The sequence below is a fragment of the Diorhabda sublineata genome, chromosome 2, assembly GCF_026230105.1.
Source record: "Diorhabda sublineata isolate icDioSubl1.1 chromosome 2, icDioSubl1.1, whole genome shotgun sequence".
Taxonomy (NCBI): Eukaryota; Metazoa; Arthropoda; class Insecta; order Coleoptera; family Chrysomelidae; genus Diorhabda; species Diorhabda sublineata.
This window is the reverse complement of record NC_079475.1, coordinates 23,186,534-23,199,730: the sequence shown is the minus strand read 5'-3', so window position 1 is coordinate 23,199,730 and position 13,197 is coordinate 23,186,534. Positions and strand designations below refer to the sequence as shown.

Sequence of the window (13,197 nt, the reverse complement as noted above, 5' to 3'; positions counted from 1 at the left end):
AGAAAAGAGAGACAGATTTAATCGGCAGAGCGCTAACATTTTTATAGAGTAACATGTCAGCAGAGGAGATCCTGTTTATATAAATATGTTCTTTCATTTTTCACAAATCATTTTGTTAAGGATTACGAATGAGCTGGCTTTTAATTTTTCACCAGATCTTACAAAAGCTGCACGTATGCAATTTTACATTATCTGCATTACGCGATAAGTCATGGCTGCTTGGAACTTATTTTAATAATGAACCTCCAACCATTTGAATTCTGCTTTTGACGTATAACATCCAGCTCCGTATTGCTGACATATAAAATCCTTCCCCAAGTTCAAAGTTTCTTCTATGATTTGTAAAAACGGTCCTTAAGAATGCTTAAATATCTATCAGTACTCACTATATAGGTACAAATACAAAGTATTACCACCCGAGATTCACACTATGATAGAAATTTAATTTCGTTTCAGATAATTTGATTGGAATGTCTAATTTCTTTATACAATATGTCACGTATACAGACTTTAAAACAGACTTTCATACCTCCAACGTTTCATTTTTGAGTCATTTCAATTTATTGTTATTTTGTGTTGAAATGAACAAAGGTGTTTCTTTGTTAACGTAAATACGTTATGTAACAAAAAATATGTCTTTCAAAAATATTACTTTTTGCCACCCAAACTCAAGTTTGTTATTTTCTCTGACATTTGTATATTGAAACATTTTTTCTACTTTCTACTATACATAACTGGTCATAATCAGCACGACTATTTCATTTTATTATTTGTTTCTAAGTTCTTCTGATATTCTTCTAATTTTGTAGTTTCGGAATATCCCTTTATTCTGTATAGATAATAGTATATAAGTTAAATATTTACTACCTACTATATAAACTATTAATTTTTCTACCACCAACAGATTTGAAATATTAGAGAAATTTGAATTATATTGATTTCCACAGTTACACAAAAACAGTGGCGATTTCTGATGATAAAAAAAACTAGTTTAAAAATCCATGTTTTCAATCGATCAATGAATTGGTGGTTGTTTTCACATATCTGTCATAGCTACTTAGATTATTAGCAATTTCAATGTATTATGAATATACAGGGTGAGTCGGGAGGAGCGCAGGAGTGTATCATACAACAAATAAACAAATTATCACCTAAAAATGTTCTTAATCTTAGTGTTCTTTCAATAAATGTTCAAAAATACCGCTGCTGACCACTTTTATTTTGTAGTAATCATTTCTCACCCAGCCCCATAAACAAAAATCTAGTGGTGGAGATCTTGCAGGCCAATTAATGGGACCTCCACGACCAATCCAACGCCCTGGAAAACGTTCCTCCAAATGTTTACGTAATATTTACAGGAATATCCCCTAGTAGGTCATTTTGTAAAAAATTTAGGTAGTTGTCTCCTATGAGACGATTCTCCAAAATGAAAGGTCCAATTAAATAATGTTCAAAATTGCTTTCGACTGTTGCGTGGGGATTTTCGTCCGACCATACATGATAGTTATGAGTATTATTAATGCCATCACGGGTAAATATAGCTTCATCCGTATATTCGATACAACACGATGATTATTATTTATCCACCGACAAAATTCCATGCGGTTAGAGTAATCCTCTGGTTGTAGGTACTGTACTCTCTGTACGTGATAAGGATATAAGCATTGTTCGTGGAGTGTGTTTATCAACCTTTTCTTTGAAATTCCCAATTGAGTGGCATTGAGTATAGTATGTGCTTCATTCATTTCGCAATTTAGGTTATTGATGCTCTTAGTTTTTACAAATTTTTCTAGAAAAAATATATACTCGTCATATTTTTATCTTTACTCCTCTGGAATCTTAACATAACTGACATCGGTGTTGTATAATTGGGCTAAAAGGAGCTGATTGATCGAAATTGATACTACAGTTGGGCCAAAATCTTTCGATAGGGAAATTATATATTTCTAAAACCTTTAAATTGCATTTTGATATATGGTAGGTACTAAATAATGTACAATAGAGAAACGATTTTTCAAAATTTGTGGAAGCCGTAATTTGTAAAGTTCTACATAACATAATAACGCACATTTGCAATATAATATTTTTTTATTGTTTTTTCATATGTTTTGTTATGTGTTTAGAATCTGAGATATATTTTTCATTTCATAATTGAAATCCTTAGCTGCATAATCTTCCGTCGCGAGTTGTCTAATCTTCAAGTCAGGAATCAACGCCTGTTTAACCCTATTATAATATTTTTTATTAATGCAAGAGATGAAAATGTTAAGTGAAAAGTTAAAGCTCTCAAGCCGAGCATAAAAAACCAACAAGATTTTATTCCAGCAAAAATAGAAGACTCTAATAAATACACTTTATTATCTACCCCTCTAGGTTTAAGGTAGTTTAGCCCAACTATACGCTGTCCAACTGACACTTATTGGTCCTATTGTTAATTTAGACTAATTCAATATCCTTTTCCACACATGAGTGGAAATATTTTTGTAGAAAGGTAAAATGTAGTGTCTAAGGATGCAAATAATGAAGTGAAATTCATTATTTTCGAATATAGTTACGAGAAAATAACAAAAACAGGTATCTATGTTGGATTTTACGATAACGAAATAAGAATATTTATTTTCAAGCATTTTTGTTATCTAATTACGTTACACAGAAGTGCAAAATCATTTTCGAACTCAACAAAAAACATGATTTTACATTACAAAGTAAGTATTGGGCATCCTATTTAATGCTAAGGAATGTAATCTGGCCATAACACTTGATATGAAAGGATGTTTACTCTGTGCCACAATTCTGATTCATATTTCTGATAATTAATATTCTCATGAATCGTTCGTAACAAAAAAAAATGGTTAATCATGACCGATGTATCTCGACACAGAAATGTTGTATTGCACAAATTGTACATTCTAGAAATAGATATAAAACGATAAATTACGCATGTAGCAGCCTACGCGTAAGTAACCAAACTGTTTTAAATCAATGCCAAGTTTTTGTATCTTAACAAAATATAATTGCTGCACAGCTTAAGACAATCTAATTATATCTTTATAATACCTACAGAGCATAATATTATTGAGAAATGAACCATACTCAAACAAACTCAAACAAAATCTTAATTGTTAATTTATCATTAAATCTAAAGCCAAATAAATATCAGCTTAATAATAAATTTTCATAGGAACTCAATATTATTTGGGAAGAAAACATCAAATATAAAAATTGAATAATATTCTAAAATATTAAGATCTTTTCAGTCCCATAAAAACTTATATCATTAATATTCAAACCGCTGAGAATCCATTCATTATTAGGAATTCATATGTACAAGCAATTAATAAACAATACGAAGAATATTAACAAATTTTTGAAGATGGATTAAAAAATCATGAAGTAGATTGTACTGTTCTTTACCACGAAAAGATCGTAAAACAAATAGAAGACCACTACTTACATTTCGAAATTCCACGAAACTATAGGAGGTGACACTGGCAACACTGAATTTCTAAATACCGGTGATTCTTAGGTATTTTTTTCATTTTGATCGTGATTACTTTAACATAAATAAAATAAATTGTTTATAAAGATTTGTAGTTTTCTTGTATCTTGAATTATGTATTTTGCCTAGATTGGTTGATGTCTATTTCTCTATTTTTACTGCACTAATAGCAATAAAACACGTTATATTTATTTGTTTATAGAGAACAGAAAATTTATCTGTTATATTTAAAAGAAGTAAAAGCCCTTTACAATTTTTAAAAAACTTTAAAATGAAAGTTAAGTCTTACCACGCAATTGGGAATTCTCCAGTTTAATTTCAAAGCAATCACGATAAGGAATAACATTTTGCATGGGTTGAGGTACTTGCTGAAATATCTCATAATAAAAGATAAACTCCTCTATCCGATTAATCTACAATACTATGAATTATAAAGGAAAACCTAAAACGAAGATGGTAACAATTTGGCTGGATATCCATTCCAGCTCATAGAAATTATTAAGTTATATAACAAGATTATTAGATTATTAGATATTACAACAAGTACAGTTTCCAATGAATATATAATGGCGGACATCAAATAGCGAAAATGTGATCACACATGTTCTTACTTTGTAAAACTAAAACCTGCTTACAAACGTAGATAAGGAACCCATCATTAAGAATTGTACAGAGTTGTATTTAATATAACAAGCGAAGATAATTTGAGTAAAATTAAATACAAAGATGAATTGTTGCTTTAAAGTTTTATTTGTATTTTATAACTCCAGTAAAAGTTTTGATATTCGTTAATTATAAAGATAAAAAATCTTTGGTAGAATCAGTTGTTAACTATTTTTTGTGTTTTTTATGTTTTTTTACCATAATATTGATTGATTGATATTTCAGGTCAGTAAAATTATACTGGAGAATAACTTCTCTGCTATGACAATTTCCTGGAAGATTTTCCCATGTGGTCTTCATTTATAATACTCGTACAATAGAATTCATCAACATCATCAACATCAACCTCAGAATCACCCTTCGTTTAAATCATTTACAAGTCTATTTAAAACTGGTATATGTTGCATTTATATTTGTTTCCAATTTACTTACATGATTTATGGCATTTCTCGAATTCTCTAATGTTGTGCTGAACATTCCTTTATAATCAGTTCCAGTGGAGGAATTTTTGGGTGGAGTGTTATTAGGTCCGAGGTAATTCTAAAATAGTATGACCATTCTTCTTGGCTATTTCCTCTACAGTATACTCTTTGGCAATTATCTTTATTTCTAAAGCCTCTTTGACTTTCTTTTTTGTATAATTTCTATATGCTTTGGAAGTACATTTAGTTTGATGCTAACATACTGTAGATTATTTTGTATTTTGTAGTTAATTTATCTAGTTTGATTTTAAAAAAATTCACTTGTTTTGCAATTTTGTAAGGTGTTGTCAGAGAAGTATTTGTCGAAAACATTATATCCAGGATAGCATCTCATTTGGACACAATGGGACGTCTCTTATCTCTTTTTGTAAAGATAAGATTTTCGCTATTTGATGGCAGGCATTTTACCAAAGCATAACCGAAAAGAAAAAATAATTAGGATAATAGGTTATTAGTAGGAATAAACATATATATATATATATATATATATATATATATATATATATATATATATATATATATTATTATCGAAATAACAGAAAGGTTACAAATTTTTGACCAAAATATCAACGAATAATAACTTAAATAAAGCACATATAACTGGCCTTTTGGCAGTCTCCAGCGTCATCTACTCAAGAAAAATCTCCATAATAGAATAGAACTAACAAATGATTCACTGACAAAAATGTCAATATATATAATGTTTCTGAGGGTTCCCTGTATATTGTTAAGAACTATTTTGATAAAGTAAATGATTTTGTCTACTATGCATTGTTATTTCGCCAAATAAAAACTCGTGGAATGTGTTTTGAAACTAATGATAGACTTTAGACAATTAAATTCGATCGCCACATCATAAACAAGATGAAATTGATGTTTTCATACAAACTTGTGCTAAAAAAAGAAAGGATAAATTACAATTGCCCTAATTACTTCATAGAAGCATAAAATGAAGAAAATAATTTTCTTGGCTGAAATCATTTCATCGGTCGTATATCTTCACACATATAAAGTATTTGTAAATATATATTTAGACTTGTTCATATTTATTATACCACACAATATCTAGTTGAATTACATTAAATACGTTGAAGACAAATTTTGTCCGTTTCAATTTCAATAACCGTCTAACTAAAAGTCTGTGTGATCAATCCTAAAAGAAAATCTTTTCTTTGATAGTAACGATAATGTTCACATTTTTTAAAACAAAATTTAAGCATTGACTGAATCAGATAGTGCTAGTAGAAACAGTTCAACCAACGCCACGTTGTTTTTTTCGTTATTGATCATTTCTTACCAACATATTTATTTATATTCTATTGATATTTTAATTTCATTTTTCTCCTCACTGTGCTGCTTTGTTTCTTTGCGATTGAATCCGCAGTTATACAGAGTGATTGGTTAATGTGATAAAGCTCAGTGCCTTTTTTGTCCTTTGATATATCAAATCGAAAATTTGAGGAATTGTAGCCATCATTAGTCTTCACATTTAAAACTTATTCACAATTTTACAAGGTGTTTCAGAATGCTGTATCATATAAAAATTATATTTTTTTAAAAGAAACACCCAGCAAAACATTAATTCCATTTATTTCTGTCCCAGAAGTTTTTAATCGTTCGTGCTTTTCAAAATTAACTGGACCCATGCGATTGAACCGATCTATCAATGTCTCTAAGCTTGCCTCCTTTCAAACAAACGTTGATGATATATTCTTGCTGATAGTTAGGCGTTTTTATTGCATTCTCTCAATATTCAGATCATATCAATCATTTTAGTCCTAGTGAATTTCATTTCGTGCTTTTCAAAATTAACTGGACCCATGCGATTGAACCGATCTATCAATGTCTCTAAGCTTGCCTCCTTTCAAACAAACGTTGATGATATATTCTTGCTGATAGTTAGGCGTTTTTATTGCATTCTCTCAATATTCAGATCATATCAATCATTTTAGTCCTAGTGAATTTCATTTCGTGCTTTTCAAAATTAACTGGACCCATGCGATTGAACCGATCTATCAATGTCTCTAAGCTTGCCTCCTTTCAAACAAACGTTGATGATATATTCTTGCTGATAGTTAGGCGTTTTTATTGCATTCTCTCAATATTCAGATCATATCAATCATTTTAGTCCTAGTGAATTTCATTTTTATAGATAACTCACAATTATTTGTTAAATAATTAGATATAGGTACATTATAATTTTGCACAGAAAAAAATCAAAATATCTCTATAATGAATGGAATGAATAATTTTCCAGAATTTTTAATACTACTTAAATGCTTTGGCCACAGCAAATCTTCATTCTTGAGTTCCTTATACATTGTAGAGGGTTGCACTTGTTACGATTTTTGATCTTGATAACAAAGTTAAATGGGTGTTTGTTTATAATGAAAAATTCGCCAAATAAATATCCAAGAGGAAGAGAAGGCTGAAGAAAAAAAATGGAAGGAAAATAATTGTGAAAACCAAATGGAAGAAACTATAGGACGAATCTTATTGAATGGGTTAATTTGAATTTATGACATTTCAATGCTGGAAATGAGTTGTAAAATATATTACCATGTAAAAGCTGGGATGTCAGATTAGTAATTACTTGTGAGAAGACGGGTATATAAAAATGTAATGGAATACTCATAAATAGGGCATCAGCTAAAACTATGTACTTTTCTAATAATAATATTCAGTGAATTATGTCAATAAAATATATCATTTTCTCGATAAATTATTTTGATTATAAGTTCTATCAATTAAAATTTCTTTTAAAAGCATATAATATTGACGTTAAGCGAAATTTCAATTAATAGGAACCTGTAATCAAAATAATTTAAAAAAAGAACAATTTAAAAGAGATCTAAGAAGTCAGAAATTAAAGAAATTTGGAATATATCATAAGTGACATTAATTCATTTATTTATCATACAAAACTCAGACAAGTAAATTAGAGGTATTCTCCACTATTGAAATGTCCATGAGGAAAATTTTTGAGGAAATGGTCCAAATCATAATCGGTTGGGACTATATCTAGGGGTTGTGAGAGAACTTCCCATCCCGACAGTCGAGGCTTTTTTTCTTCTTGCATTTGTTATCGCGACGAAGAATTACATCTTTCTGATTACACAATGCAGGTTCTTTTTCTCTGAGAACTGGCTTTTACCTTTTCCTTTATCCACTATTCAAATCAATTGTAATGGTGTTGCTTGTGGTTAAGAGTTAACAATACGTTTTTTGCGTGCAGCTCAGAGTGTGTTGCAATGTTTTACTTTTGGTCAACAATTATGGACGTCTGTTAAGATTACTATAAAGCACTAATTCCATATCTCTGATAAATATTTGTTCAGAAAATGAAAATAGGTTTTAACACAAAAGAAAAGAAACTGCAGATTCTAAATCTTTGTTTGTAGTTGTTCATTCTTGTGTGTTGCAAGATGTTTAAAGCTCTTGTTGGGTTATTTGGGAATCTCTTACCAATTTAAACGAACAAAAAAAAACAACATTGATTACTACTAGAACCAATAACTGTACACTCATCATAATCTATCTCATATTGAAAATTGTACAAAAGACAGAAGTCAGTAGAATATATTTCTAATCGGAATTTTTAACTGGAATTTTTCAATATTGAATTTCTTTCAGATATCCTAAAGTAGAAACGGTAGAACTGGAAAGGTAATAGGAGATAAACCATCGCAAAATGTCTAAATCACAAGTAGCTATTCCCGAAAATAAGACTGTGGCGTTAGGAGAAGGCAACAGGGAAGAAGAAATTGAAGAAACGGAAGAAACCACGCTGTCAGAGGTAAATTTGTACACAAAAATAGATGTTCATATTCAATGTATCCTTTCATGTATAGTTTCATTATCATTGAATCCAAATTGATCATATGATTGTCTCTGAATCTAGCAGGTCTTCTATCTTTGATTCTTTATCCCAGAAATTCAGTCATTTCTTCTTTTTTAACGATTTATTCCAATATTGTATTGGCGTTTGGACCCAAGAAGGAGGTTTGGGATAGCCAAAACAGGATGACTATGTTATCCCTTTGTAGTTTTGCTTAAAGCTTAAATTATGTCTAGCTTTTCCACATTTTTATTCACAAAATCTGCAGCAATAAATTACCTCGAAATGGTTTCTGGTAAAAAAACTTCTAATATAATTTTTTTACATTCTATCCAACGTTGTGCTAAAGTACGTCCATTGTACAAAATTCTTGTAATATAGAGCAAGTGTACCTCTCACATCATACTTTTAATAAATAAAATATAAACTAAATACAGACTTCATTATTATAACAAATCGGTCCTTTGACTACGAGCAACATTCAATACTGATGTAATGTCTGCTTCCATCTTTTAAATTTTTCCATTTTAAACTAGTATGCATTGATAATATCATGTTAATATTATTATCAATGTTTCAGAGCCACAAAGACCTCGGCCACACTCAAGTATCAGAAAAGAAAGCCACATTCGATAGTACAATCAACAAATCCGTGATAGAAGACAATAAAACTCAACAAATACACTCAACCAAAAATGTCCAGCAGTCGGAAAGCGTCGAAGTTTCAGAAAATAAAAAGGTATTCAGTTCTCATTTCGAATCTTCCCAAAGTTTTGAATCCGAGGAATATGAAGAGTACGAAATAGAAGGATGAATATAGATCAATGTTAAAATTCAAATAAACGGTTTTATCTACTCTAGCGAAAAATGTGATGTAAAAGACTCACGTTGATGAAACGTATCAAATAATATTCTAACTATAGTTTATACATTATCAGTTTCACTAATTTTTACGCCGTTTGCTCAAGCTGAATATACTATTAATCATTTGTATTCATTAAAAATGTTTGCTTCAATTACAATACTTGTTGAAGACCTTATTCACATGAAAAAAAGAACCAAAACCAATAGTGAGTGGATAATCCCCACATTGATTGAATAAATTCAGTTCCTACTTAACAAAAGACATTATTCTAATAATCCTTCTTGGATCCTTTTGAGTTATATAGAACTGACGCTTGTCATTGACTGTTTTTAGCATTTTTGGATTGTTTCAAATAAGTATTATAAAAATTGTATTTCTGTTCAATATTTTCAATAAATGATATAATAAAATGTATTCTTGGTTTATTTCAGAGCTGAGCTTCAGAATGTTAATAGGCAGAGCATCCAGTTCTATATAGCTTTCTATCAAACACACACTGCTTCTTAACGTTTTGAAGCTTCAGTTAAACCATTCCTCATACTTCCTTCGATACTGCTCTCACTTTTCTTACTCTTTCTTACTATTTCAACCTTTATTATGCCATACAGTAGGTTAATTTTAATACATAGTTTATATTTCATAACGTACTAGTACTCGAAGGTATTATAATTCATTTAAAAGGAAAAAATTGTACACGAAATAGTTTTTCACGAACGACTATAGTAAACACGACGGAATAGATATGGATTTTAACAGTAGAAAAAGATGAAATATACAATAAGGAAAACGAAAAGAATGAAAATCACCAGAGTGGATATAGTGGAGTTATTGGATAGAAAACATGCATACGTATCTTGAATGATAAACACTACCATTAACTTGGAGTCTCCTTTTTTTGTCAAATCAGCTTGGTTTTCATTTTTTTGGTATCATCTGTATTTTGCATATTGTTTTTGTAGCCTTATTGTTATCTTGTTTTTCTGAGGTTTTGGATCGTAGAAGATGACAATGATCATTTGTAAAATATCAAAAAATACCATTGAGTAACGTGAAGTCAGTCGATAGTTCAGAAAAATGTTCATTCTTCTAAATTATCCTCTCCAATTAGAGCTATTGGCGGCTCTATCGAATTTGCAGTTGGTTTGGACGAAGATTGACGGCATGTATACGACGGGAGATATATTCTAATTTATAATTCTGACTGTCTCCTCTTTTGTAGAGGATCAATTATTGCTTGTGGACGCATATCTTTCCAGGATGTAGTTGATAGAGTTAAATTACTAGGAGAGTATAACCAAAGTGTACTATGTCGTAGTTCACTTGCATAATAATTATGCAAGAAAACACTTTGATGGTTTCCAACCAAATTGATGAGGTTTTCTGCCTAATCGTTGTTCAGAGTTTAATCAAACACGCTGAAGACAAAATTCATACGACTAGTAATATCCACACTCAACAATCAGTACAATCATCTCAGAATTTGATGATGTGTAATCCAATGAATGACAAGCTGTTTTACTTTCCATTAGATCCAATATCAACTGAAGATTTATGATAATTTCCAATTACGGAATGTGATATTAAATTCAGATCAAGCAGCAATCAAATGTTTGCAACTTGAATTGCTTTTTGATTTAATTCATAAACTATTATTTTAGTTCAATAAAAAATAACCAGACATGTTTAAACATTAATAACATTTTTATGCCATTTACGGTTATTACTATACGATATAAATTATTGAACTAAAATTATAAAAAAGCAACAAATAGAATAATGCACTATTTCAATTTATGTTCAAAGAGAGGGTTGACACTCAGACACATTAATAATGTTATGAATTATCCAAATGTTCATCTGTAAGTCGATTGCGGTATTTATTTTTAATTAACACAGGTATTTGAGAAAGACGATTCACACAAATATGTTGAACTAAATAATGCCTTTACTTTCGGGGCAACGTGATATGAAACTGGATATTTTTCCTCACTTGAACTTGAACGTTAAATCATTTACAAAATGAAATTAGTTCCGTTAGTTCTGCACTTTTGGACCTCAATTTCCATGAAGGGTCAAACGACCCCCAAAATTCAAGTTTATTTATATTTGAAATTTCCAGTTCTTGAATAGGCTCATAGCGTTGTTAAAACGTTAAATTAAAATCGTTAAAACGTTTTAGCACCAAACTCCTACTCAACTATCAAACTACAGGTGGATAGGACGTGAAGGTCTTGTTCATGGCCTTCGATCCCCTGATTTCAATCCCGTTGATTACCATATTTTAGGATGATTGAAGCAAATAGTTTACAAAGAAACTATCAATCACCGACCAAACAAAAATGTGTAGAGGCTGCTGAGTCTCATTTCGAGAATCTAATTTAAAGTTATTCATGCGTCTTAACTACATAATAATTTTTGTTATAGTTTTAAAATTGTTGCTTGTTACCGGTTTTTGGTATTTGGTGTTTGTCGTTATTGTCATTCGATATAGTTAATCATTTTAGTTAAAATACTGGAAAATAACATTTGTTTTAATTTATATCTTATTATGTGATACGTCATTATGATTGGTATATGTTTGAAAAGCTTCTTTCACTAAAAATTGGATAAAAATGCGATAACTTTGTTGCATATCTCGTTCCCATTGGTTATTTATGTAGATTAAAAATCATTTATTGCATTTGAAAAAAATGAATCAAGGTTACTTTATAAAAATTTGATAAATCAAATGAGCTGTATGAATTAAATTTATGGTTAATTTCACAAATCACCCTGTAAATTAATAAAGAAGAGGCGTTGACACTTTTTAGTAGCCACATGATATACTACCTGAGGGACTCTACATATGGTGGAAGTAGTTCCTCATGTCTCAATTTGTATAGAAGAATAACAATCTATGATTAATATTCAAACGTCTTACAAAATATCCTACTTGAACAATTTGTCACGATTTGAAAAAAAAAATTAAAGCACACAATTTGAATTTAACATTTCTAATAATCAGCTAAATTATGAAAGTTCATTCATTATTTTTGTTGAATTTCTTTTACAGACAGTAACAGAAGCATCTCAAGTTCCCATTTCTAATTTAGGATACGAATATGTGAGTCCAGTGAAAATTTTTGAACCTCTACAACCATTCGCGCCATTATCATTTGATCTACCACAATCATTTGAATTAGTTAGACAAGCGAATTGCACATTACAAAAACAAAACTCTGACAAAGAAAACCAAAATTTTAATAGAGAAAATGAAAAGAAATTGATTATACCTGAACTAAAGATAGACTCACCCACAAGCACTGAACAAATAAAAAAACAAGAAGATGAGGAAAAACTAAATATATATGATTCTCAGAAAGAAACTAAAATACCAAAAGTTGAATCAGCAGTATCCCAAATTTCACAAGTATCATCTATTCCTGAAATAACAAAAATTCAAGAGAATAGGGAAACAACAGAAGCTCCAAAATTACCAGAATTACGGTTATCTTCGGAGCCATCAAGTTTATCGAACACGAATATTTTTGAAAAACTGGGATACACACCTGTTCAGCCTTTAGCACCTTTGGATTTGAATTCACTATTCTCCTCCGTGCATAGTCAACAAAACGGTACGAAATCTGAAATTAAAGATGGAAATATAAGAAATTCACTGAAAGAAATAATTTCGGACTTGGACCAATACGTAGAGAAAAACGAGGCGGCTAGAAGATATTCAGAAGGAATCAATTCCTACTCCAAAAATGAGCAGGTAAGATGTAAAATATTAATTTTTCTCAAAAAACTTTTCTATCAAAAAGAGCCATGCGTAATTTGGGTTGTATTCTATCATTTTGTGTAATTTAAT

General features: G+C 30.1%; 1 protein-coding gene across 1 annotated transcript in view; it reads left to right on the top strand.

Annotated features, from left to right (window-relative positions):
• Positions 1 to 13,197, top strand: part of LOC130440687 (uncharacterized) — a 47,034-nt gene that overhangs the window by 6,233 nt on the left and 27,604 nt on the right. Inside the window, exons 2-4 of the mRNA XM_056773960.1 lie at positions 8,278 to 8,440; positions 9,063 to 9,221; positions 12,400 to 13,101. Coding sequence (XP_056629938.1) covers positions 8,336 to 8,440; positions 9,063 to 9,221; positions 12,400 to 13,101 — 966 coding nt within the window. The 5' untranslated portion in view covers positions 8,278 to 8,335. The remainder of the gene's footprint in view (positions 1 to 8,277; positions 8,441 to 9,062; positions 9,222 to 12,399; positions 13,102 to 13,197) is intronic.